The 23199-nt window shown below is 41.7% G+C and overlaps 1 protein-coding gene across 1 annotated transcript; it reads left to right on the top strand.

Moving 5' to 3' along the window:
- Positions 1 to 8648: 8648 nt before the first annotated feature.
- Positions 8649 to 21977, top strand: DLK1 (delta like non-canonical Notch ligand 1). The gene is made up of 5 exons (XM_074582402.1): positions 8649 to 9007; positions 9968 to 10031; positions 10481 to 10611; positions 16483 to 16624; positions 20839 to 21977. Exons 1-5 carry the CDS (start codon positions 8938 to 8940, stop codon positions 21578 to 21580), a joined length of 1149 nt encoding a protein of 382 aa, XP_074438503.1. The 5' UTR covers positions 8649 to 8937; the 3' UTR covers positions 21581 to 21977.
- Positions 21978 to 23199: the final 1222 nt, after the last annotated feature.

Raw genomic sequence — 23199 nt, 5'->3', positions numbered from 1 at the left:
TTCCTCTCTAGTTTTTTCTTCTTCTTTCCAAGTCTGTGGTTCACTCCAAAAGTGGCAGTATAGTAGGAAGAAGAAACAGGGATGTAAGAGAGCTGACCACGCATCCCTGACTTTGCCACAAGTGTGCTGTATGAACTAGTCGCTTTCCTTCCCTCTGCCTCAGCTTTCCCCCCTGTGAAACAGAGCTTACAACAAAGCAGTGCAAAAGCAGGAACTCAGTGAGTAAAAAAACCTCATTCTCACTTGTCAAGTTATTTGTCTTTATTTGATTTTCAAAAAATCTTATCAGTCAGATCTGATTCAGGGGAAAAACAAGTCATGGCTAATTCAGTCTTGCCTCAGCCACCTCCTTAATCTTCACTACTAAGGAATGGAGGTGTTTCAGGCACAACAACAACAATGATATTCCTGCTTAATTAATTTCGAATTTTAATCTCAAACCATGCTTTATAAAACCATTCCTGTCACTGAGCATTCTACATTAATACGTATTAAGTATTGGATCGGCTTACTGAAGTAGTTAATTTGTTTCATTGGAAATCTTTCACTAAAAATTGTCTTTCCAAAGTTATAGCATATCTTAGGACTGGCACAGGAATGACAGGGCAAAAAAGTTGCGCCTTTTGTTATGTGAGAATTCAGGCTTCCTGACTGCAAGTATTTACCAGAATTAACGATTTATATATATTACTGTGGTACCATTATTGAACGTTTGTTCTTCACTTGTAAGTTCTTTCAAGATAAAGCTAGAAAGAAGAAAGACTTCCTGTGAAATGCAGAGCTGAGACATAAACTAAACCAAACAAAATAGGTTATATATCTTTGTGAAAATGACTTTTTCGATATTACATGCATATAAAGGGTTGATATTTTGCCAATCTCTTGTTCTCGGTGCTAGACTGGGGAAAAGAGCTTCTGGCTATGGCAAACAGGACTGCTCCTGGCACGCCTGCTTTATTATTCCATTCAGATGCTCCTTCTGGTTTGGGCTCTTTTTATTTCTCAAATAATTATTTTTATGGCACAAATGGTTATAAAATATTATCCTTACATTTACAACTGGAACAATAGTCTTGAGGCAGTTTCTTCATGAGTCCCTTACCCAGGAGGTAAAAATTCATCGATTGAGAAGTGCAGAAATTTCATCAAAACTGATCATTTTCGACTGATGATTATATAATATCCTGTGACAAAAAAAGATTAAATAGACCTCGACAAAATGCACATTAAACATAATAGGCAAATAGAACTTACTTTAGGTTTCATTTTATAGTTTAACGTTATCGTTACAGAAGAGCAATGAAAACCAGAATGACAAGATGCTACATAAAAAACTAGCAGCAGAGAAACTAATTAGAAACGGTGTGGAAAAGGAAAGAATTGGACAGCATTGCCGCGTTAATAATGCAAGAGAGGGGAACCAAAAAAGTGAATTGGTACTAGGACATAGTTAAGCTAACCTGATTTCTAGTATTACTAGAGGTATATACAAAAACAGGAATCTGAGCAAATAAACATATATATTGGAAAAACAAAACAAAACAAAAAGCAAACAAAAGAAAAACCAACACAAAGTGAGCAGAGGAAAGTTCTGGTTTCTTTGTCAGAAGACAACCAAAGTAAAAAAACACCGGAAACTTTCAATGCAGTGGGAAACAGCAGATAATAAATACCCATACGTGAGTGTGTATAAATAGCAACTATGGAACTGCTAGGAGTTGTATACAACAGAAGTAACCGCAGCACCTTTCCTTTACAATGGCACAAAACCAGAGAAAGCACTAAGAGTGAAAATAACAGCTTGCTTCTGCAGTTAGCAAAAAAATCCAGCTGAGATTAAGACAAAATCAAAGACTGAATAGCAGCTAGAGTTCTGACAGCAGTAATGAATCTAGAAAGGCATGTGGATTGTTTTGCATTTATTTTTTGACGAACACCCACTTCTCCCTGGGCACCTGCAAGCACCTAAAGCCTCCATCATGGCCAGTTCAGAGCTTTAAAAACAGCAAGCTCCTCTAAGGATCAGAGTTCAGGTTGAAACTGTTAGTATCAGAAGATGCTAGAGGCTTCAGAGTGTAAAGTTCTGCCATTTGTCGGAGAACATCTTTTTTGTACTGATGAATGACATTTTTAAAAAAGATTTCTTCATGTATTTATTTTTTATGTTATATACTTCCCCTGTATCTCTTTGTTTTCCTGTTCACTATCCGTATATAAATACCATATTCAAGGATATATATTATAAAGATCATATATAAGTAGACTCTAAACACACTCAGAAATACATGGCAATGCTTTCTCTTTCTGGATAATCCGTATGTGGACAATCCTCCAAAAAACTTGGACAGTGGTTCAACGTTGAATTTTCCCTCACTCAGGTACTTAATCTTTAATGACTCACTGTCATTTCCAACTCCATGTGGTTGAAACTAAGTTGTTCCTTTTGATATATGTCTGTCTCGCAGCAAACTGTCCATTTTTCTTTAGAAATATCCCTTTCAGCCAGAGGACAGAATAATTTATTCTGTCAATTCAGAAAACCGTAAGAGCATAGTGCCTTAATAGAGAGACTGTTTCTCTCTCTCTTGCTTTCTCTCCTGTATACACACAGGCAGCCCCTTCCCTGAAATGAAGTCTCAGATCTAGTTATGTTTTATACAGGAAGTAAAATTACTTTACTAGCCTCAGGAAAGTACCTAAAAATATATTTTCAAAGGTAATATCACTAACATGGTAACAAAAATGTCCTGCTTACTGGCTGACTATTAGGAATCTAGGTGCGTATTCACTGCACCAAACCTTTCACACTGCAGGAAAATAAAACGTAGTAAGGTGGTTTGAATTACAGACTGAACATTATCTCCATCCCCAGGTGGGTAAAGCATGTTGGATATGTTGGACATATTATGATACAGACTTCCTGGATACTATTAACATCTGACAGACTATTGACATCTGTCAAGCACCTTTTAAAATTTCCTAGGATTCAGGCTTCTTTAACATCATTTTGAACAGGACCGACTTCCTGATGGAAAGATATTGCAGGACCATAAATGATGGCTTTGAAAGGGACATCTTGGATAATCTAACCCAAACACCTCCTTCAAGTAATGATGGTTTTGTATTAGTCTTCCCATAAGTGTACTTAACCTTTCCTTAAAGGCATCTAATTATTTTGCCTCTACTCTGGTGGCAAACTGTGACACTGTCAGATCAACCTCAGTGTTAAAGAAAATGTCTGTATATCCAGGCTAAATTAATCTTTGTTCCAACTAAAGTTCTGGCCATTACTTCTGCCCGCTACTATTTTTTGCACTTCTGTCTTTCCTGTTTTCACACACGATGATGGATATATCTTCATCATTTCTCTCTCTTTAGAGTAAAAAAGTCCTTCCATGATTCTTACACTGCCTTTCAATGAACCTGTCTACATATATTTCAAGTACAGGCAGCCCAGTACTATATAAAAGGATAGTGATATCCTCCCAGCTCTTTGAAAAATATCTTTGCTTAGATTTCTTTAAATATGTATGTATTTTTTTTGTAATGTCTTAATTTTTGTTTGCATTAGTGACAGAATCATACTTCCTGAATATATTTTATTTTTACTTTATGCCTATGCTACATATATTTCTCCTCCAGTTCCTCATCTTTTGTGCTGTGAATAGCAGGATGGAAAAAAAAATCTACCCAAAGAATAAGGGCTTTTATTGTTTTCTTGATTTGCTTTTTATGTAGTAGTTTCTTGATGCTGTATTTTAATTCTAGGTGAATGCATCTATCAGGGGAATAACTTTGAATGTAGAATCTTACTGAATATTTCAAATTTCTACATTTAGGGCTTTTTCTTTACAATATCAAAGAAGGGCTAGACTATGACCTCAGGGATGGCAAAATCGCTGACTTTCCTGACATTGACAAAGGGGAAAATTGAATTCATTTTTTGATCAAGATCATTACAGTCAGTGGAAAGCTGCCCTGGTGATGAAAGTTTTGCCTCAGTCTTCAGACCAGCCAAGATTTCATGTAATGTACTCTCTAAAACTGCTGGCAGAATGCTCTGTGCTATAGTAATTGGGTGACAGATAGCACTGAGCTGGTGCTTTGTCAATAGTTAGAGAGGGAGGTTATGAGGATTTTCAGCGCAAAGCAAGGGAATGGGTTTGGCTTTAACTCCTGTAAATTATTGCTGTGTGTTTAAGCTCTACACACTCTGGCTACTGTTCCGATGGGGAAAAATTACCGTGATAAAAAAAAAATATTTTGGCAATCTCTAGCTAACTGTTGATAGCTGCTATTTCTGTGTGTAGTGAAATCTGTTCTGTGCAGAAAAGCTTTCTGGTTTATGTGCCCTGATACAGAAGATGCTGGACAAGACACCTGTCTCCCCACCGAAGTCTACAGACTTTCACCTGTTGCCTTTTGTGAGGGTGGAAACACGTTCTTGAAGTGGGTATGATGACAGCAGAAATAATTTCATGTTTTTCCCGTCAGTTTTCTGCCAGAGTGATGTACTGAATGAGCTCACTGAAGAGCCAGAGGTGATGGAAGTAAAGCTGGCATGTGTGCATCTGTGCAGCTGGGACATGGCAAGGAGGGGAGGAGAAAAGGAGAGAGAGGATGCTCTGCTCAGCCCCAACAAGTTTGGAGGCTGGCTCAGCCCATATCAACCAGCCACACATGAGGATGGGACAGCCCAACATAAAGAGTGTAAAATAGTCCCTTAGGGCTCCAGCTGCATTAATCATAGAATCACAGAATGGTTTGGGTTGGAAGGGACCTTAAAGATCATATTGTTCCAAGCCCTCTGCCATGGGCAGGGACACCTCCCACTAGATCAGGCTGCTCAAAGCCCCATCCAGCCTGGCCTTGAACAATTCCAGGGATGGGGCATCCACAACTTCCTTGGGCAACCTGTTCCAGTGTCTCACCACCCTCACAGTAAAGGATTTCTTTCTAATATCCATTCTAAATCTCCCCTCTTTCAGTTTGAAACCGTTACCTCTCATCCTACCATTACACTCCCTGATAAAGAGTCCCTCCCCATCTCTCCTGTAGGCCCCCTTTAGGCACTGGAAGGGGCTATAAGGTCTCCCTGGAGACTTCTCTTCTCCAGGCTGAACAACCCCAATTCTCTCAGCTGGTCCTCATAGCAGAGGTGCTCCAGCCCTCTCATCATCTTAATGATGTCTGATGAGATTTTTTCTAATGGACAATGTTACTCACAGAGTACAGTATGGAGTACAAACTCATGAAACCAGCTAACCTACCTTAAACTTTGTGCCTGTGTATATCCATGGCTGATGAGATCCCTTCAAGGGATAAAGGATTAACCTCTCCACTGGTAATGTTAGAGTTCCTGATGCTCTTATTCACAAAGCGCTGCTGCTTTGCCAGGGATATGGCACTCCTCTGTAATTGATTCTTTTTTCTTTGTCTCTGCGATATGCGTAAGAATTGCCCAAATTAATCACAGTTTTCTCTCCCTCTCATATGGGGTCTCAGATACTGTTTCTATGTGACTCTACTGTTACCCTCAGATTATAGCTACCAGGAGTTTGCAGGGACCTTTAGGAGCTGCTATATTGATGACTTGCTTTGTGGTTCTTGTCACTGATACAGATTCTCCATCTCCAGATTCTTGCAATAATGATATAAAAATCTGATCGAACTTTTCTCCCATCAAAAGGTGTTATATTAGTAGGTAAACAGGCACTTGGGAGTACGAGTACTGCTGGCCAGGACAGAACTTCAAGGATTCCTTGCTGCTCCTGGATTTTTAGACTTTGCAAAGTTGCTTGCATGCTGCTGACCAGAAGGTTGAAGCGTTCTGTTTCTACCTTCAATGTACAAAAGGAAGTTCTCACCAAGCTTAAGTTCTCGGTTTCAGTCTGCTTTTTCTAGTAGCTCAGTCCGTGAACATGTTCCTTGTTCCTGTCTAAGTATGCAGGATTGTCGTGTGTCATTTTAGTGGAAAAAATGAAATAACAATATCTCATTTTCTGGAAAGGGATCCAAGACGACTTTTCTCTGGATTCAGTTGTTGCAGTCAGTGTCTCTGATGACCTGCTGCCCCTGCATCCTGCAACAATTTGTAAAGTAAATCTCCCAAGGTCCCAAGGTTTCCATGAAACTGTTTGCCAAGAATGTTGGGAGCTCACTAGACCAGCACCCCTCAATCTGTACTCACCACTGAAGTATTTTTAGGTGAAGCAGTAAGTACAATCATTAACACATTGAATGATCTCCATACATAGACAAGGATTGCATGAGGTTCTTTACTTTCCAATTTCTAATGCAAAGGCATAAAAAGAAAAAAAAAAAAGGTTATTCTCAGTACAAATCACTAACATCTGCCAGAACAAGGTTACTATAATTTTCAAGGACTATTGTGAAGACTATGGAGATTTGGATGAGAGTGTTTTTGGCAGCAAGGGAGCAAAGTAAGAATGATTTGCAGTTTGGTTTTCTCAGGTGGAAGAAGGAGAGAGAAGAGAATTAGTCCGGATTTACAGAACGCTGGGGTTTCTGTTTTGAAATTATTTTTGGATTAGTAGCTGGGCAGATTTTGTTCCAACAGATTCTAGTTATGTTGGATAGACTCCACTCTAACAAAAAGGATTCTGAATAAAATTAGCAGGTTTTGTTTAGATGACTCTTGAAGTAAGTAGAAAAGATGGGAAAATGGAGATTTGTCCTAATTTCAGCAATCCAAGGGGCACCCCTGAGACATAGAAGAGTAAAGAGTAGAGTTGTTCTAAAAAAATAGATTATTTTTGCCTAACAGTGTATCTATGCAAAAAATGTAAAAAAGCCTGAAAAAAAAGCAAAAAAAAGAAAAGAGTACAAAAATTGAAGTTTGCAATGGTGATTATAACATAACATATATAGGATTGTGAGAACAAGATTTTCCCAATGATTTTTTCGTAAGTTATGGGTTTTGGACAGTACATCTGATGTTCAGTAGTTAACTCAGAAAATAGAAGAAACATGTCATCATATGTCAAAGTATATATTTACAATGCAAATTAGATCAGATAATTTGACAGTGATGAGTGTACAGACAAAACCTATGAATTCTACAACATCTCTACTATAAGGTCTGAAGAAAAAAGAATATAAGGAGAAATTTCTGCCAGCTGTCTAGATTAGAAGGCAGAAATATTAAAGCCTTCCTTTGACCAGTTGGTCAAGGTAGGATAGGATATCTGAAATCACAGAACATTTGTAGGCTTTTTAACTACCCAGGTTTTCTCCTGGTCAAAAAATACAACAGTCTAACATAAAAAGGCTTCTACATCGCCAAGCAGAGAACTTATGACCTAAGGGAGGAAGAAGCAACCCTGGACCTAAAACAACCCAAGTGTAAATAAATAACGAAGAAAGTCAGAATAAAAGCAAAGTGAACAGACTAACCAAGAGCTGCTGAAATTTAACCTAGAAAAGCACAGGTTCACAGAAGGGCAGAGTAAAGGATTAAGCGGTCATCATTACCACTCCACATTTTCACTTCCCTAGAGTACCATTCATGATACCTCAGCAAGGCTTGGTCTGCTGAGCTACAGCAAAAGCTGTGGTGGCAAAGTAACCTTCTCAAAAGAGTTAAGTAACATTCCAGCAGTAAAAGGAAAGAAGGACAAGCAGAAAAAGCATGGAGGCAATCTGTGCCTATAGAGTCAGATAGGCACGGCTTACCCCAGATACCAAAACTTTTGGAGAGCTTTGAAGAGCTAATGTCTGTCTCACACCTTACTCCTAAGTGTTTCAAACTAAGTTTCTCCTAAGTTTCAAACCACTCTTCATTCTCTGCTCTTCTTTTTTCTGTCCTTCACTTCCCCCATTCTTTGTTAAAACTAAAAGTCAGCATTAATAGAAGCAAACTTTTTCAACCTAAGTGACATCATTGTCTTCAAGTACCAGCAAATGTGCTATCTGAAGCTAATGCCTGCTTTCCAGTGCGTATATTTTCAGGCAGGTAATCTTGAATTAGCCCATTGTAATTCTAGAGAAAAAGCAGATGGTTGTATAGTTTTCTTACCATATTATAGGGATCTCTAGTTGCTTCACATAAATGCAGGCAAATTGGAAAACGAAGTCTGGTGGAAGAAAGCACTACATCAGCAAGCAGAAGAAAACAGGTCCCTCAGGAATCCTAAAACTCAGACATAACTTCCTTAAAAGAAGAAAACAAAGAACAAGAAAGAATAAGAAATAGCCAGCCTATTTCCATAAGGGACAGCTCAGAGGAAAAATAAAAAGATATAAAAGAGGAAGGAATAGTCACTGAATAAAACACAGTATTTAAATTGCCTTTTGGTGGAAGTAATGTTTCTTCTTGATCTGTTCAGTGCATAAAAGACTACTAAAGGTAGTTTGGGTGGTTTGTTTTCTTTTTTTTTTTAACTCTATAGCCTCAGAAACGTCAAATGTTTTACTTTCCTTGCTTTTGTTGGTTTATTTTGTTTTGTTTTGTTTTTCCTGAAAAAGTTGGATCTCTGATGTGAATGACAAAGGAGAGAAATCTTACAGATTTCTGAAGACAAACCCCAAATTATCTCTTTGTGGATAGCCGGAGTAAGTTTTAAGGAGATAAGAGGCGTGCTCAACACACCCCCCACTACACCTCCCTTCTCCCGCGCCCTCCCCTTGCCCACGACGGCACAAGCCGGGCTGCGCGGGGTGCGCAGGGCGCTCGGCTCCTCTCTCCGCCCCCGCGCAGGGGAGCAGGCTCGGAGCGGCAGGGGCTGAGGGGCACGGGGGCCGGGAGGAGGCGGGTGGGTAGCCCTCCCACCCCATCCCTTCTTTTCCTCCCATCCCTCCTTCCCTTCTCCCGCCCCGTTGCTCCGGAGCCCGGCGGCGCTTCGGGCTGGGGGTGCCGCCTTCCCGGCCGCCGCCTCCGCCGAGCTCCCCGCGGGGCGGCGCGGAGCGGCCCCGGCCATGGGTCTGCGCGCCGCCGGGCTCGTCGCCTGCTGCTGCCTGCTGCCCCTCGTCCTCCCCGCAGCCCCAGGTAAGGCCGGCGGGCGGGGAGCCCTGGAGGAGGGCGGCGGGAGCGTGGCGAGCAGCGGACATCGCGCCGTTTGCCGCGGGGAGCGGCGCGGAGACGGGGAGCGGGGGGGCGAGTTGGGAAAGTTTTGGGGAGTTCGGCGGGGCCGGGAGGAAAGCGGCGGCGGGAGCCCTCCTGCAGCCCCCCCCCCCTCCCCGGGGCAGAGCCTTCCCCAGCGCTGGCTCCCGCAGGAGATGCTGGTGGTCTTCAGGAGGGTTTTCCTTTGCATCCCACCGAGGGCATCGCTCCTGCCGTTGGCGTAGGGCGTCAGTGGCTGATGCTGGTATTTCGGAGGAGCATTGCCTGGTGCAAATCCATAGAATCATAGAATTGTCTAGATTAGAAGGGACCTTTCAGATCATCGAGTCCAAAACTTGAAACAAACAAAAAATTGTGACTAAGACTTCCTTAACTTACGTTATTCACGCATGATCTAATGAAAATGGTGATGTGTTTTTTTTTTCATCCGACGTAGGGTTGAAATGAATTCAACACTTTTACTGTAAGTTGTTTTAAATGGAATTTCTTTTCTGACTAAAGGTACTTTTGTGTTGCAAGTAGTTCTGAAACAATGTGTTTGGAGTGGCATGTTGTGAAATGACATACGTGGATGTGCTCTGAAATTTTCCTTTGAAAGTAGTGTGAAGTGATATTACAAACACCTGCATATGCTGAAGTGACTTTGTATTCTTTTGCGATTCATTCTCTATGTCATTTCACTTATGCTATAGGAATACTTCGTAACATGCCCCAGATTAAGTTCATTTAAAATTTCATGTTGCAAAAACATGGGTTTGGAGAAAAGAATCAGAACATTATGCAGTCTGGGTTCTTTTAAAAGACAGCAATGTGCATGGGACACAATATGATTTTTTTCCTGAGTGCTGATTTGTCTGGTTTGATATTATAAATCTCTTCTTCCAGGCGTGAACTGTAAAACTGGCTGCCACCCAGAGAATGGATTTTGTGAATTTCCCAGTGAATGCAGGTAAAAGGATTTGTCAGACAGGGCTATTAGCACAGGAATGGACAGCTTCAATAATTCATAGTCCTTGTAAAATAGACAGAAGCTGAAATGATTTACCCTCTGAAAATATGGAAGTGTAATGAAACAACACTCTTATAAGGATACAGTAACTGGAATCATAGAGCACAGGCATCCAGGTGCCTTTTTAGTCTGCTTTTTCCAGTAAGAAAAGTCTTTACATTGATTAGCATTTATTTATTTTTTTCTCACTGCATGAAACATTTTTTTTTTCACATAAACTTCTTCTAGTATCCCAGAAGCACTGAGGGTATCTTTTTGTTCAAATGCGCTGCATAGTCCGATGTTGCATCCGAAAGTTTATTTATTGTGCCCCAAAAAGGGGGAACATCCTTGTAGTTATGTTTATTAAAAATAAACTGTGCCTCTATCTTGTCTTTTATCTCTTTCAGGTGTCAGCCTGGTTGGCAGGGTGCTCTTTGTAATCAGTGTGTTCCTTTCCCTGGGTGTTTGCACGGCAGCTGTGCCAAGCCCTGGCAGTGCATCTGTGAGGAGGGCTGGGTTGGCAGCCTCTGTGACATAGGTTTGCACATCCTTTCCTATCCCCGAGCAAGTGAGGTGAAACAGCCCCATCTGGTGCTGGAGGCGTGCAAAAGTCCTTCTGGATAGCTAATTTTAAAAGAGTGAATGTCAGCGCGGGAGAATAAGGGGATTCTGGGCAGCAGCACATAAACCTGGAACTTTTATCATAATTTTGGTAGAAGCATGCAGTATCTTTTGTAACTGGTCATACGTGCGAGCAAAGCGTAAATTCATCATTCAATTTGAAACATTGATCATCGTGGACAAGGCCAACAAATAACTGCTCCCTTGTTATCATATAAGCTTTTCCTATGAAAATGCAAGTAGTCTTGTATACATGAAATCATTTGAAATAATTACCTGAGGCATTATATATATGCTACTTTCTGTTCAGAAAGATGTAAGCATAATACTTAATAGCTCTTGACAAGGAAAACATTGTGCTTATTTCTTCCTTTACTTAACCCAGTGATGATTCAGTGGAGTAGCATTAGTATAAGTGAGAAGAAGGTCTGTCTGAACAGGCTGCCACTTCCCTCTCAGATCTGAGGGGTAAGCACGGCTCTTGTGTGGACTCTCTCACCTCTTGCAAGCTGAAGAATTGGCCTTTGCTGAACTGGTTTATTTTGGCCGACACAGGCAAATGTTCAGCCAAAGAGACCTGAGGGGGACGAAACCACATGAGCATCCAGGAGCAGGAGCCTGTTCAGCCCATTTAGCAGTAGCTAGAACAGGACAGGTGCCCAGGGCTTCATTCTCTTTTCATGTCTTTCAGGCTTTTGTTCTTATACAGTTTATAATTTATAGAGCATGCCTGTGTTCTGCCCATGCATACCCAAAAGAGTAATTAATGATGACACAGCTTGAACTGGATAAAATTTTCAAGATGACAAAAAGACTCAGAAGATTTCAGGTAGTGCACATCCTTGCGGTGGCATGGAGCTTGGTGCAAGGTACTCATGTAGCTTCTCATCAGGTTTTACAGCCCAAAGTCGCTGGCAGCACACATAAGCATAGGCAGACTTCTTAATTTAAAGCTAGTCCTGGTACGTTTGCGGGAGCTGTGGTAGCTCTCAGTAGTATTGTTCTGACACCTCTCAGAGATGTGTTTGTACCTGAGACAGCCACCTAGATTCTCATTACAGTCAGTGAGGAGGAATGGGTCCCTCTGCCGTCTGTGATTTACAATCATAGATTTCTAAAACTGGACAGAATGACCCCCCACTGCCACCTTAGGAGGCTCAGTTCCATTGCTTGCCAGTGACTCCAGAGGACCAGATTTTTAAAGATACCATCTTCATACCTAAAGACTTCTGTAAGATAACGTTAAATTTTTCGAGGTGGGCATACTTTTAAAAGCCATATGAAGTGCCTAGCTGAATTTCTAGGCACTTAAATATCTTCACAGTTCTGAGCCTTGCAACCTTTCCCTCTTGCAGCTGGTACTAAGGAGGCAAAACAATGCTTTGGAAACTGTATCCATATCTTTATAAAAAAAATATTATTTTGATACGTACTCATTAAGAGAGTTCTATAATACAAAAAAGGTATCCCTTGCTTAAGTTCAGAAACTATTATTTTCTCAAGACTCAAAGTCATCACAGCGTCTTCTTTGCCAATTTAAATCTAGATCCCCATGAAGAGCTGCCAAGAACATTCAGCCAAAAAAGAAATAGCCATCTTCTCATTTGCAGGGACATGTTATGTTGAAAGTCTTTCATCTCGGTGGATTTACCTACTCTAAATGCATTGTTTTGCCACAAGGGATCAGGAGAAGGATCCTCCTATTCTTGCTACTGGAATGTTGCTACAAATAGTTATCCTGACCCAATAAAGCACCAAAACCTCAAATGGGTTAATTACTCAGCCACTGATCTCATCATCCTCTGCCAAAAAGTTGGTGTCAGTTTCCTGGCTGTACAGCAGTAGTCCTTACAGACTGCTATAACTAATTAGCAGGTACCACTAAATGAAACTTGATTAGGTTAGGGAAAAGGTAGGCTTTTGAAGGCTTCTGCTCTTTTTGGGGTCACTGGCATATATACACAACTGTCTTTTAAATATGGAAATGCAAACCCATCAATTTCTTACCATAAAGTACCAGACTCCCTGCCTCTCTCTTCTAATGCAAAATGTTTGTGTCTGATGAGAGGAGGCCACAGTTGTTATATTTTTCACATGCATATGATATTAAGTGCCATTTTTTAGGTACTGGAGACAGTTTTTAGCTTCAGGTGTGTACTGAGATAAGGCATGTTAGAAAGCTACGTTTCTGTTGTTTCTGTGGAGATTGATGAGGGGTTGTGAGTACAGCAGTTATGGCATTTTCTTGGAATTCTTCCTTTTTGCTGCTGTAGAAAGTGTAATATTTGCCAGGGAATTTCTGGCATAGCCACTGTTTTAATGTTACCAACTATGAGCAAATGCCAACTCCCAAGGATGGCAAAATCGGTAATGGAAAACTGTGGAAGGGTCTGAAGATGATTTGACCACTACTGTAAACACCCAAAGTATTTGTAAAATGCAGATATAGTCTCAGCAGCTTATTTTCTTCCTAAGCATGGGAGGGAAAAAAAGATCATTTGGACTGGTGGTGACATCTCTTTTTCTATTTTTTAGAACAGTTAGTCTCCTTGGCTTGGATCATGGAGAGGTGCTCCGACCCTCTGATCACCTCAGGAGCCCACCTCAGGACTCCCTACAACAGGTCCATGTCTTTCCTGTGCTGAGGGCCCCAGAGCTGGACACAGTACTCCAGGCGGGGTCTCACCAGAGCAGAGTAGAGGGGCACAACCACCTTCCTCAACCTGCTGGCCACACTTCTTTTGATGCAGCCCAGGATATGGTTGGCCTTCTGGGCTGTGAGCTCACATTGTTGGCTCATGTTGAGCTTTTCATCCACCAGTACCCTCAAGTCCTTCTCCTCAGGGCTTCTCTCAATCCATTCTCCACCCAGCCTGTATTGATACTGGGTGTTGCCCTGACCCAAGTGCAGGACCCTGCACTTGGCCTTGTTGAACCTCGTGAGGTTCACATAGGCCCACTTCTGGAGTTTTTCCAGGTCCCTTGGAATGGATCCCCTCCCTCAAGCCTGTCAACCGCACCACTCAGCTTGGTGTCATCTGCAATTTGCTGAGGGTGCACTCAATCCCACTGTCTATGTCATCGATGAAGGTATTGAACAGTACTGGTCCCCATATGGACCCTTGAGGGACACCACTTGTCACCGATCTCCATCTGGACATTGAGCCATTGACCACTACCCTCTGGATGCGACCATCCAACCAATTTCTGATCCACTGAGTGGTCCATCCATCAAATCCGTATCTCTCCAATTTAGAGAGAAGGATGTTGTGGGGGACCGTGTCAAAGGCCTTACAGAAGTCCAGATAGATGACATCCATAGCTCTTCCCTTGTCCACTGATGTAGTCACTCCATCATGGAAGGCCAGTAGGTTGGTCAGGCAGGACTTGTCCTTGGTGAAGTCATGCTGGCTGTCTCAAATCACCTCCCTGTCCTCCCTGTGCCTTAGCATAGCTTCAAGGAGGATCTTCCCAGACACAGAGGTGAGGCTGACAGGGTGGTAGTTCCCAGGGTCCTCCTTTCTATCCTTTTTAAAAATGGGTGCAATATGTCCCTTTTTTCAGTCGCCAGGGACTTCACCTGACTGCCGTGACTTTTCAAATATCACAGAGAGTGGCTTGGCATCTACATCAGACATTTCCCTCAGGACTCTGGGATGCATCTTGTCAGGTCCCATAGACTTCTATATGTTCATGTTCCTCAAGTGGTCATGAACATGATCTTCTCTTACAGTGGGAGGGACTTTTCTCCCCCAGTCCCTGTCTTGCAATCCATCCACTCAATAACTTTGGGGAGAGAGGCTGCCAGTGAAGACTGAGGCAAAAGGAGTGTTGAATATATCAGCCTTCTCCTCATCCGTTGTTACCAGTTTGTCAGTGTTGCTCATGAGGGGGAGTATGCTTTCTTTGATGTTCCTTTTCTGGATGACATAATTTTTTTGACCTAATTTATAGGCGTGCAGATTATAGGTTGGGCTTGATCCACTGTAAACATATAGGCCAGGATCAGTGGTATCATTTATGGCCATTATGCAGTTACATGGACAGACATGGCACTTAAAGAAAGAAATTTATGAGTTTGTATTAGCATTATCACTGCTGGTTAACCTCTTTGCAATGGAGTGCGCCAGCCTGCCTAACTGAATGCCATGGCGTCTTCTCACCCTCTGGAAAGACAGCCTTGAAATCGGGTATATGAACACATGGAACCAGGCTGCACAGCACAGGGTTTCCCTCTGTGGCTCTCTGACATGGACTACACAGTACAGGAACAGGCACCACATCAAACACCGAACATAAGAAAAGAAAACCAGTTTAGTCACTTTATTTCCAAGACAAAATGACAGCTCAGGCAGAGCAATCCACCTTGCTAAATCAGGTCAGTCATCTCTGCCCTCTTTTCATCTCTGGCTGTGCCCGCGCAGTCATGTAAGTGTGTCCCTGACTTTCCGCTTGAATCCTAGCCACAATTTGGCTAAAAAGCCAACATGTGGTGTGAGCTCGAAGTGTAGTGTGCCACGGGTCACTTGACTGCTTTGCCAAGGCCACGTGGTGGTAAGCTGTCACCAGAGTACAGGTGGAGCCTCTAATGCCTGTGTTAGGCATGCATGAGACAGGGTCGAGAAATTCTGCTGTAACACAGACTACCACTGAGCGTGCCTTCCTCATAAAAACACTCAGCGATTGCTTCATGTACTGCAGCATGGCAACTTAGTTTTACGCGGATATTAATTTAAGTTCATGCTGTATTAGCTGCCTTTAAAGCCTGTGAAAATAGGTGGCAAACAACACCACCCCAAAAAGCATTCAAGATTATTTTGGTCCGTGTGAACATTGCTTACACTCAAGGTGCATTCAAAGTGGTTGTCTCGCAATGAGAATAGGCTAATACATTAGAAAACAGAGCCTCTTATCCAGGGAAGATTGTATTTGAAAGCTAAGGCTGTTGAAACGATTTACTATGGTTAGAATTGTGCGGTAGGTCAGGATAACATCTAACTTTCGTGTTATGTTGTGGGAAGTAAAATATAAATGCCCTTAAATCCCTTTTCATCTTCTTAGAAAGTGTCTGTGTGCACATGAGTGTGCGAGGCTTCAGATAACTTGCAGTCAGCACTTCTCTGCAGCTGCTCCATTCGTCGGCTAAAATATGTACTTGTTTGTTTATTTATTTTAATTATTTTAAAAATTCAGTAATCATTTGAGTGGGAAGTGGCTCAGCAGGGAAATTGTAAAGAAAATGAGATGTGTGACTTTGGGTCCAGACGTCATACAGCTCTCTCTTCTGGTACAGTTATGTAAGGGCTGGATGCAGCCCAGCCAAAAGATGAAATTTTGAGAGATTTTTGTAACTTGCTGATCTCTGTTATTATGAAATGTTTGTTCATAAGCACATAATGATAGGCTCTCGGGCAGGGAGCAGGGAGAATTCCCAGTTCCCGATTGCTTCATCAGAATTCTGCTCATGGAGAAACCAAGGTTGTGAAAGGATGGCTAGACTACATAGTTCTTTCTCCCCTTCTAATATTTTGTTGATAATATTACTTATTTATAGATTGGAACAATTCAAATGCATTTTACAAGTGGAAGCTAGGAAGAGAGAAACAAGCTGAAAGTGCTTGCAATAGTTGAACAATCTGAACTCCATTTTAACAGAGGGGGCATTAAATCAGAATTTATAACATGCAGGATGAAGGACTATTAAAGCTATATTTTATTTGAAGTATTAAATACTATTTACTGACTCTTTCTCATTTGATTAATTGAGCCTTGGGCTTTTTTTGAACAGATATTCACCCATGTTCTGCAAAGCCCTGCACCAATAACTCAACGTGCATAGAGACTGGTGATGGAGGATATATTTGTCTGTGTGCCCAGGGATTTACAGGAAAAAACTGCCATCTCAAAAAAGGACCTTGCATTATTAATGGGTAAATATTGTTTTCTGACATGAATTTAAAATTCACACTCCTACTGACTATTATTCAGAATTTTTTGCTAAGTGGAAGTATTTCTGTGCTAAAATATATAACGCTTTGACTAGTTGCTGATATTTTTATCAAACTCTACACATCTGATCTGTTCACATCGTAAAGATTTACAGATTACCAGCATGAGTTTGTGTGCATAATTTGAGTACTAAGAGTGATAATTTGCACATTTTGTTGTGATGAATTTATGCCTTCCCATGATTTTAGTGAAGTAACCTCCCATCCTGTGTTCTCAACTGTAGTGAGAGATAGTTGTATATACAAACCATATATAATAAGAAGAACAGTAGCCAATGCACAAGCTGTTTGCAGAAAAACATCTAGTCCAGCAGCCTGTCATGTTTTCTTAGCTGACACATAATGGTATGTCCATAGTTTACTGAAGGACATAATCTCACTTCCACCAGAACAGGATGTGAGAGGTCATCACTCTCCATTCTCTAAGTGGGACATTAGGAAAAGGATTGCCAGCAGGTTGAAGGAGATGATCCTTCCCCTCTGCTCAGTCCTGGCGAGACACATCTGGAGTGCTGGGCCCAGATCTGGGCTTGTTAGTACAAGGAGGACGTGAACATACTGGAGTGAGTCCCTCAAAGCGCCATGAAGATGATTAAGGAACGTCTCTCCTGTAAGGAGAGGTTGAGAGAGATGGATTATTTAGCCTAGATAACAGCACGCTCTGGAAAAACTCATCTATTTGTACAAAAACTTGATGTGGAGAAGCAAAGAAGATGGAGCCAGACTCTTATTAGAGGTGCCCAGTGAAAGGGCAAGAGGCAGTGGGCACAGACTGAAAAACTTGAAAGCTTTTTCTTTCTCTCCAGCTCCAGAACCTTCTGGTTCTCTTTTTGCTCAGCAATAGTTAATTATGGATATTCAGATCTACAACTAAATCTTCCTGAAGACTTGTACACTCTTGTTGAAGGAACACTAACACCTCTCACTGTCTCTGGCAAGAATTGCCATTCTTAAAACTCTAAGTCAGTGCAATTTTTTTGCCATTGCTTTTAGTTGGGGGATAGTCACACAGTTCTGTCTGGGTTTACTTTCACCATCTAAGATAACTGCTCTGATTTGCCTGTTTATCTTCATTGAAAATGAGGAAATTTAAGTTCCTCGCAAGAGCCTTGAATGACATCCAAGTTACTTGCCTAACGTACGGAATGTGAATAGCTCGCTTTCTCCACTTTTCATCTGTAGAGCAAATATTTCAGTAGTTCAACGTGGACATATATTAACTATCCCAAAGAAGAGGTGATGTACAGTATCAATGAAATAACACAGAATAATTCCAAGTACTATATTAAAATCCTCATGGTTTTAAATTCCTGAAACTGTATTTTTTGCGATAGTACTTTGTGTTCGAACTGAATGCTCTGGAGCTAGCCTGGAAATCATGAACAATTTTTCATAATGTAACAACATTCTTGAAACAGCAATTCTTTTTCTCTAGGAAGCTGTGTCTTTTTCAGGAAAATGAGTAGCTGCAAAACTGCTTTTAATTCAAAAGGACAACTGTTCTCAGCATAAGCACTCCCTGTCGGCTAATGCTTCACAGTCCACCAGAGAGTGCACCACACATCCTGGAAAGAGACCTCGTCATACGCTGTCATCTCATTCACATCTCACTTCCTCTCAGTTCCTCTCCACCTCAGTGGTAATCTTAGCAATGTGGATATTACTAAGCACTGCCGCTGGCTCCTTAGTTAATATTCACAAATGGAACCAAGACAATTCACAAATCAAAGTGATTGTTCTAGTCTGTTTACAAAATCAGGCAGATGTATCTGCATTAGTGACATCTGTGTGATGTTTTGAAGTTTTGCACTGAAGCAGAGCAGTGAGTGGTACTTTCTGAAATGAAAGCAGAGTATTTGGAAAGCAAAGAAGTGGTATGTCTGTGTTTCCATGGCTAGTCCCCATGTACCAAACCTTGCTGAACATGCATTCAGTGTCAGAAATGCAAAGTAGCTGAATCTATTCAAGGAGATTAATAATAATACCTCATTTATTTAAACATAGAATGGTTTGAGTTGGAAGGGACCTTAAAGATCATCTAATTCCAACCCCCCTGCCCTGGGTAGTGACACTTTCCTCTAGATCAGGTTGCTCAAAGCCCCATCCAACCTCTCCTTGAACACTTCCAGGGATGGGGCATCCACAACTTCTCTGGGAAACCTGTTCCAGTGCCTCACTACCCTCAGAGTAAAGAATTTCTTCCTAATATCTAATCTAAATCTACCCTCTTTTATTTTAAAACTGATAGCCTCACCCTATCACTACCCTATCATTCCCTGTTAAAGAGTCCCTCTCTGTCTTTCATGTAGTTCCCCTTTAGGTACTGGAAGGGGCTATGAGGTCTCCCCAGAGCCTTCTCTTCTCCAGGCTGAACAACCCCAACTCTCTCAGGGTGTCTTCAGAGGAGAGGTGCTCCATCCCTCTGATCACCTTCATGGCCCTCCTCTGGACTCCCTACAAGAGGCCCAAGTCCTTCTTATGTTGAGGGCCCCAAAGCTGAACTCAGTACTCCAGGTGGGATCTCACCAGAGTGGAGCAGCGGGGCAGAATCACCTCACTCGACCTGCTGGCCATGCTTCTTTTGATGCAGCCCAGGGTACAGTTGGCTTTCTGGGCTGCAAGCACACATTGTCAGCTTATGTTGAGCTTCTCATCAACCAACACCTCCAAGTCCTTCTCCTCAGGGCTACTTTCAATCCATTCTCCACCCAGCCTCTATTTGTGCTTGGGATTGCCTCGACCCACGTGCAGGACCTTGTGCTTGGCCTTGTTGAACTTCATGAGGTTCGTACAGGCCCACCTCTCAAGCCTGTGAAAGGTCCCTCTGGAAGGCATCCCTTCCCTCCAATGTGGCAACTGCCCTACACAGCTTGGTGTCATTGGTAAACTTGCTGAGGGTGCACTTAATCCCACTGGCCATGTCACCAACAAAGATGTTAAACAGCACCAGTCCCAATACCAGTCTCTGAGGAATGCCACTCATCACTGTTCTCCACTTGGACATCAAGCCACTGACCTCAAATCTTTGAGTGTGGCCATCCGGCCAATTCCTTATCCACTGAGTGGTCCATCCACCAAATCCATGTCTCTCCAATTTAGAGACCAGGATGTCATGCTGGACAGTTTCAAATACTTTGCACAAGTTCAGATAGCTTTACCAAGTGTTACTTATTTTTAGTAGGTAAGTTTTAAAAGCTTTGTTCATATATGATGAACTGCCATGAAAGTGGGTTTTGAGATTTATTTTTAAACCTATGACCCAGGACCCCTTTTCTGCCAACACGACCAGTTGAAGGACCAAGTCCACGTTGCATAGCTTCACTAAATTGGCACATTTGTGCCTTTTTGGCAATGGGTGGCCCTATCATTTGGCCTTACACTCAGTAAGGCACAGTTACATTGCAAAGGTGAAAAAAGATGTCTCAGTGAATTTACATCACTTAAAACATAGTGCCAGTCTATTAATTTTTAAGTTCATAAAGGGTTTGCAGAACTACTTGGTTTCCTATGGTCCTGTTCTCACATCATAGCTGCCTTTTCCAAGGCTGAAACAAACCCATTTATATTTTTTATTATAATTACATCTATCAATAATTTTGGATGACCAGCAGTTTGCAGGAAAATATGTTTTTTGTATGTCATGGAGTACGGGAGAGGCAAAATAAAAACAATCAGCCTTAAATCTATCTGCTATGGCAGAGTGTTTCGCTTTGACAATACAATACGTAGATTATTTTATGAATAATCAGGTGGGAAAGAAAGCCATGCTGCTAGTGTCTTTGTTCAGTCTTGTCTGAGTAGTTGCTCAGCTGAATAGCTCCAAGCATATGAGAACACTGAGAAGCTTAATTTTAATAAATGTTTGAAATAATTTAAATCCCTTCACAGCTCTTCCAGTTGAATTTATATACTGGTGTACTAATCCTGCCCGAAGGGTCAGCAGAAGATATTATAATCTGTATTGACAAAGCTGTTGCACAAACTCATTCTTGATTCAACTTCATTGACTTCAGTGGATTTGCAGTTGGAATTGGCTCTTCTAAAGAAAATCGGCTCCTTTTATTGTATAAAGTGTTTCCCAGTAGCTTCTGTCATTCGACTTGAACTAAAGTCTCTGTGTTTGTTACCTGTTCTAGCTCTCCCTGCCAGAATGGAGGAACATGCATTGATGACAATGGTTTTGCACCACATGCTTCCTGTCTGTGCCCTTCTGGTTTTGCTGGCAACTTCTGCGAAATAGATAGAGACGACTGCGAATCCAACCCCTGCGAAAATGGAGGAACATGTACAGATATTGGTGTGGATTTCAGCTGTTTTTGTCCCCATGGCTATACGGGAAAGCTCTGCAGCAGCCGTGTCATATTCTGTGCAAGTGGCCCATGTGAGAATGGAGGGACGTGCAGTGAACATCCCCAAGGAGGATTCGAATGCATCTGTAAACCAGAATTTGTTGGTGCAACCTGCAAACACCCCAGCAAAAACTCAAGCCTCTCTGGAGCGAATATGGAGGCAAAGCATATGCAGAATTACAAGCCACCCCCAAAAGCTCATCACAGATCAGTGCATCATCAACAAGAAATCCTGAAAATAACGATGAAAGAAACAATTCAAAATGCAGATCCCTTGCTCAGTAGAAGCCAGGTGATATGTTTTGTTGTACTGGGCTTGCTTACATGTCTTGTTGTCTTGGGTACAACTGGGATTGTATTTTTTTCAAAATGTGAAATGTGGCTTGCTAATGCCAAATATAGTCATCTCCTACGCAAGAAAAAGAACTTTTTCCTGAAATCTAACAATGGGGAAAACCTCTCAGTTAATATTATCTTCCCAGAGAAGATCAAATTGACTAATTACACTAAGAACTACACTGCCATCTAGGCCCTTGAAAGCCAAGCAGCAACTTGCAAGTTTTCATAGCAATATGTAAAATAGATTGAATCTATTGCCTGTGATTGGCCTCAATATTTGTGGGTACATTTGCTGTAGCTTGTGCTGAGTGATAACAAAGAAATATAATGTATCTGTATTACTAAGGATTTTTTCATTCCCCAAAATAAAAGTTAAAACCACAAAGGATTCAAGAGCAGGGAATGTTAATTTTGATTTCTTTTCAAGGCAGCTATTTTTTTGTAAAATAAAAGGTAATTTACCACTGGAACTGTATTGCAGCTTTGTCTTGTGTATAGTTTATTTGGCAAATGTGATACCTGTAAATTACTCAGTAATGTTTTTTTTTTCTTTTTTTTCTTTTTTAATAAACAGCAGTTAAGGGCTATACTGGTTTATTTAGTCATTTCTAAATGTTATGCTACAGCGAAATCCAGAGCAAGTGTCCCTGCCTAATTCTTCTGCTGTCTGTGATAAAAACTGTAGAGATTGCAATCAACAGGAGAAAATGCACACTGATGTCTCACATATCCAGTCAGTTTTGCTATTTTTTTACATGCTTATAAGAGAGCTTACTCCTTCTATAGAATCTAATAGGTCTTTGTGATATTAATTTCAGGTTAAAGGTGTCTGTTGCTTGGGATGCTGCCTCCATAAATTGTCCTATTTATCTACCAAAATGTTAAAAAGGTTTTCAATGGTCATGCTTTCTGTACAGAGACTTGATAGAGATGTAAAGGATCTGATTCTGGGTTTTCTGGAAATATTCCTCAAAGAACTCTGCTGAGAGAAGTATCCCTCACACCTGTGTCACAAGGAGAAATGAAAAGATAACTTGTGTCACCTGAGAGAGGTCAGCTGCTTTTAGTTCTTCACGTCTGCTTTTTCTCCATCGTATTTCAAGGACAGGACAAGATTATCAAGAATCAAAAGCAGCACTGGCAAACAGGAAAAGGCTGAGGGCACTTATAGGTCTTGAATGGCCGTGAGGAGCCTCACCTGGCGTCCTCACCCAGCCCCTCCCCTCAGGCCCATTTCAGGTCAGCCCAGGGCTGTTGGTTCTGATCTGAGCTATGCTGTAAGAGTGCTGGTCTCCATCTCCACCTCAGGCCTGTACTGTACCTGTACAGACCATCTGCTCGCTGGGCCCTTTAGACCTGTGCTCCAGCCATGTCTCTTTTTGGTTCTGACTGGAGCCCATGGATGGACCCTGGACCTGGTTTATCACTCGTGGTGTCTGGAACTGTTGATGGAACCCATTACCAGCACCAGCCCTGGCGATGTGTCCAGCCTCTGTGAGACTGTGCTGTAGGTGAGTGCATATCCCACCCTGGGGCACGACTCTCCTGGGTCTCTCAGCTTCACTTCCTTACTGGTCTGACTGGTGCTGGCTGCTCCCTTTCAAAATGCAGAGCCTAAAGGTATCTTAAGCTGCTGTTAAGTAACAATTTATTTCCCCAGCCACCCCAGATAGGAACACTTAGCAGTTTCTTCTAAGCTGTCTGATAATAATACTATTCTCAAAATCCATTAACAGTTGCTCAAATAAAAAGGAGGAGAAAAAAACAAACCAAACAAACAAACCCCTCCCCACCCCCACCCCCCGAAAA

The sequence above is a fragment of the Larus michahellis genome, chromosome 4 (genome assembly GCF_964199755.1).
Source record: "Larus michahellis chromosome 4, bLarMic1.1, whole genome shotgun sequence".
NCBI lineage: Eukaryota > Metazoa > Chordata > Aves > Charadriiformes > Laridae > Larus > Larus michahellis.
Note: the sequence above shows the minus strand (reverse complement) of the source record. Positions and strands in the feature narration are given on the sequence as shown.

What these genes read in the sequence shown, in the direction of transcription:
- DLK1 (XM_074582402.1), top strand. Translation starts at nt 8,938, where the DNA reads ATGGGTCTGCGCGCCGCCGGGCTCGTCGCCTGCTGCTGCCTGCTGCCC. An exon ending in GAATTTCCCAGTGAATGCAG is followed by an intron (nt 10,032 to 10,480) that starts GTAAAAGGATTT and finishes TATCTCTTTCAG; the next exon opens with GTGTCAGCCTGGTTGGCAGG. An exon ending in GGACCTTGCATTATTAATGG is followed by an intron (nt 16,625 to 20,838) that starts GTAAATATTGTT and finishes TACCTGTTCTAG; the next exon opens with CTCTCCCTGCCAGAATGGAG.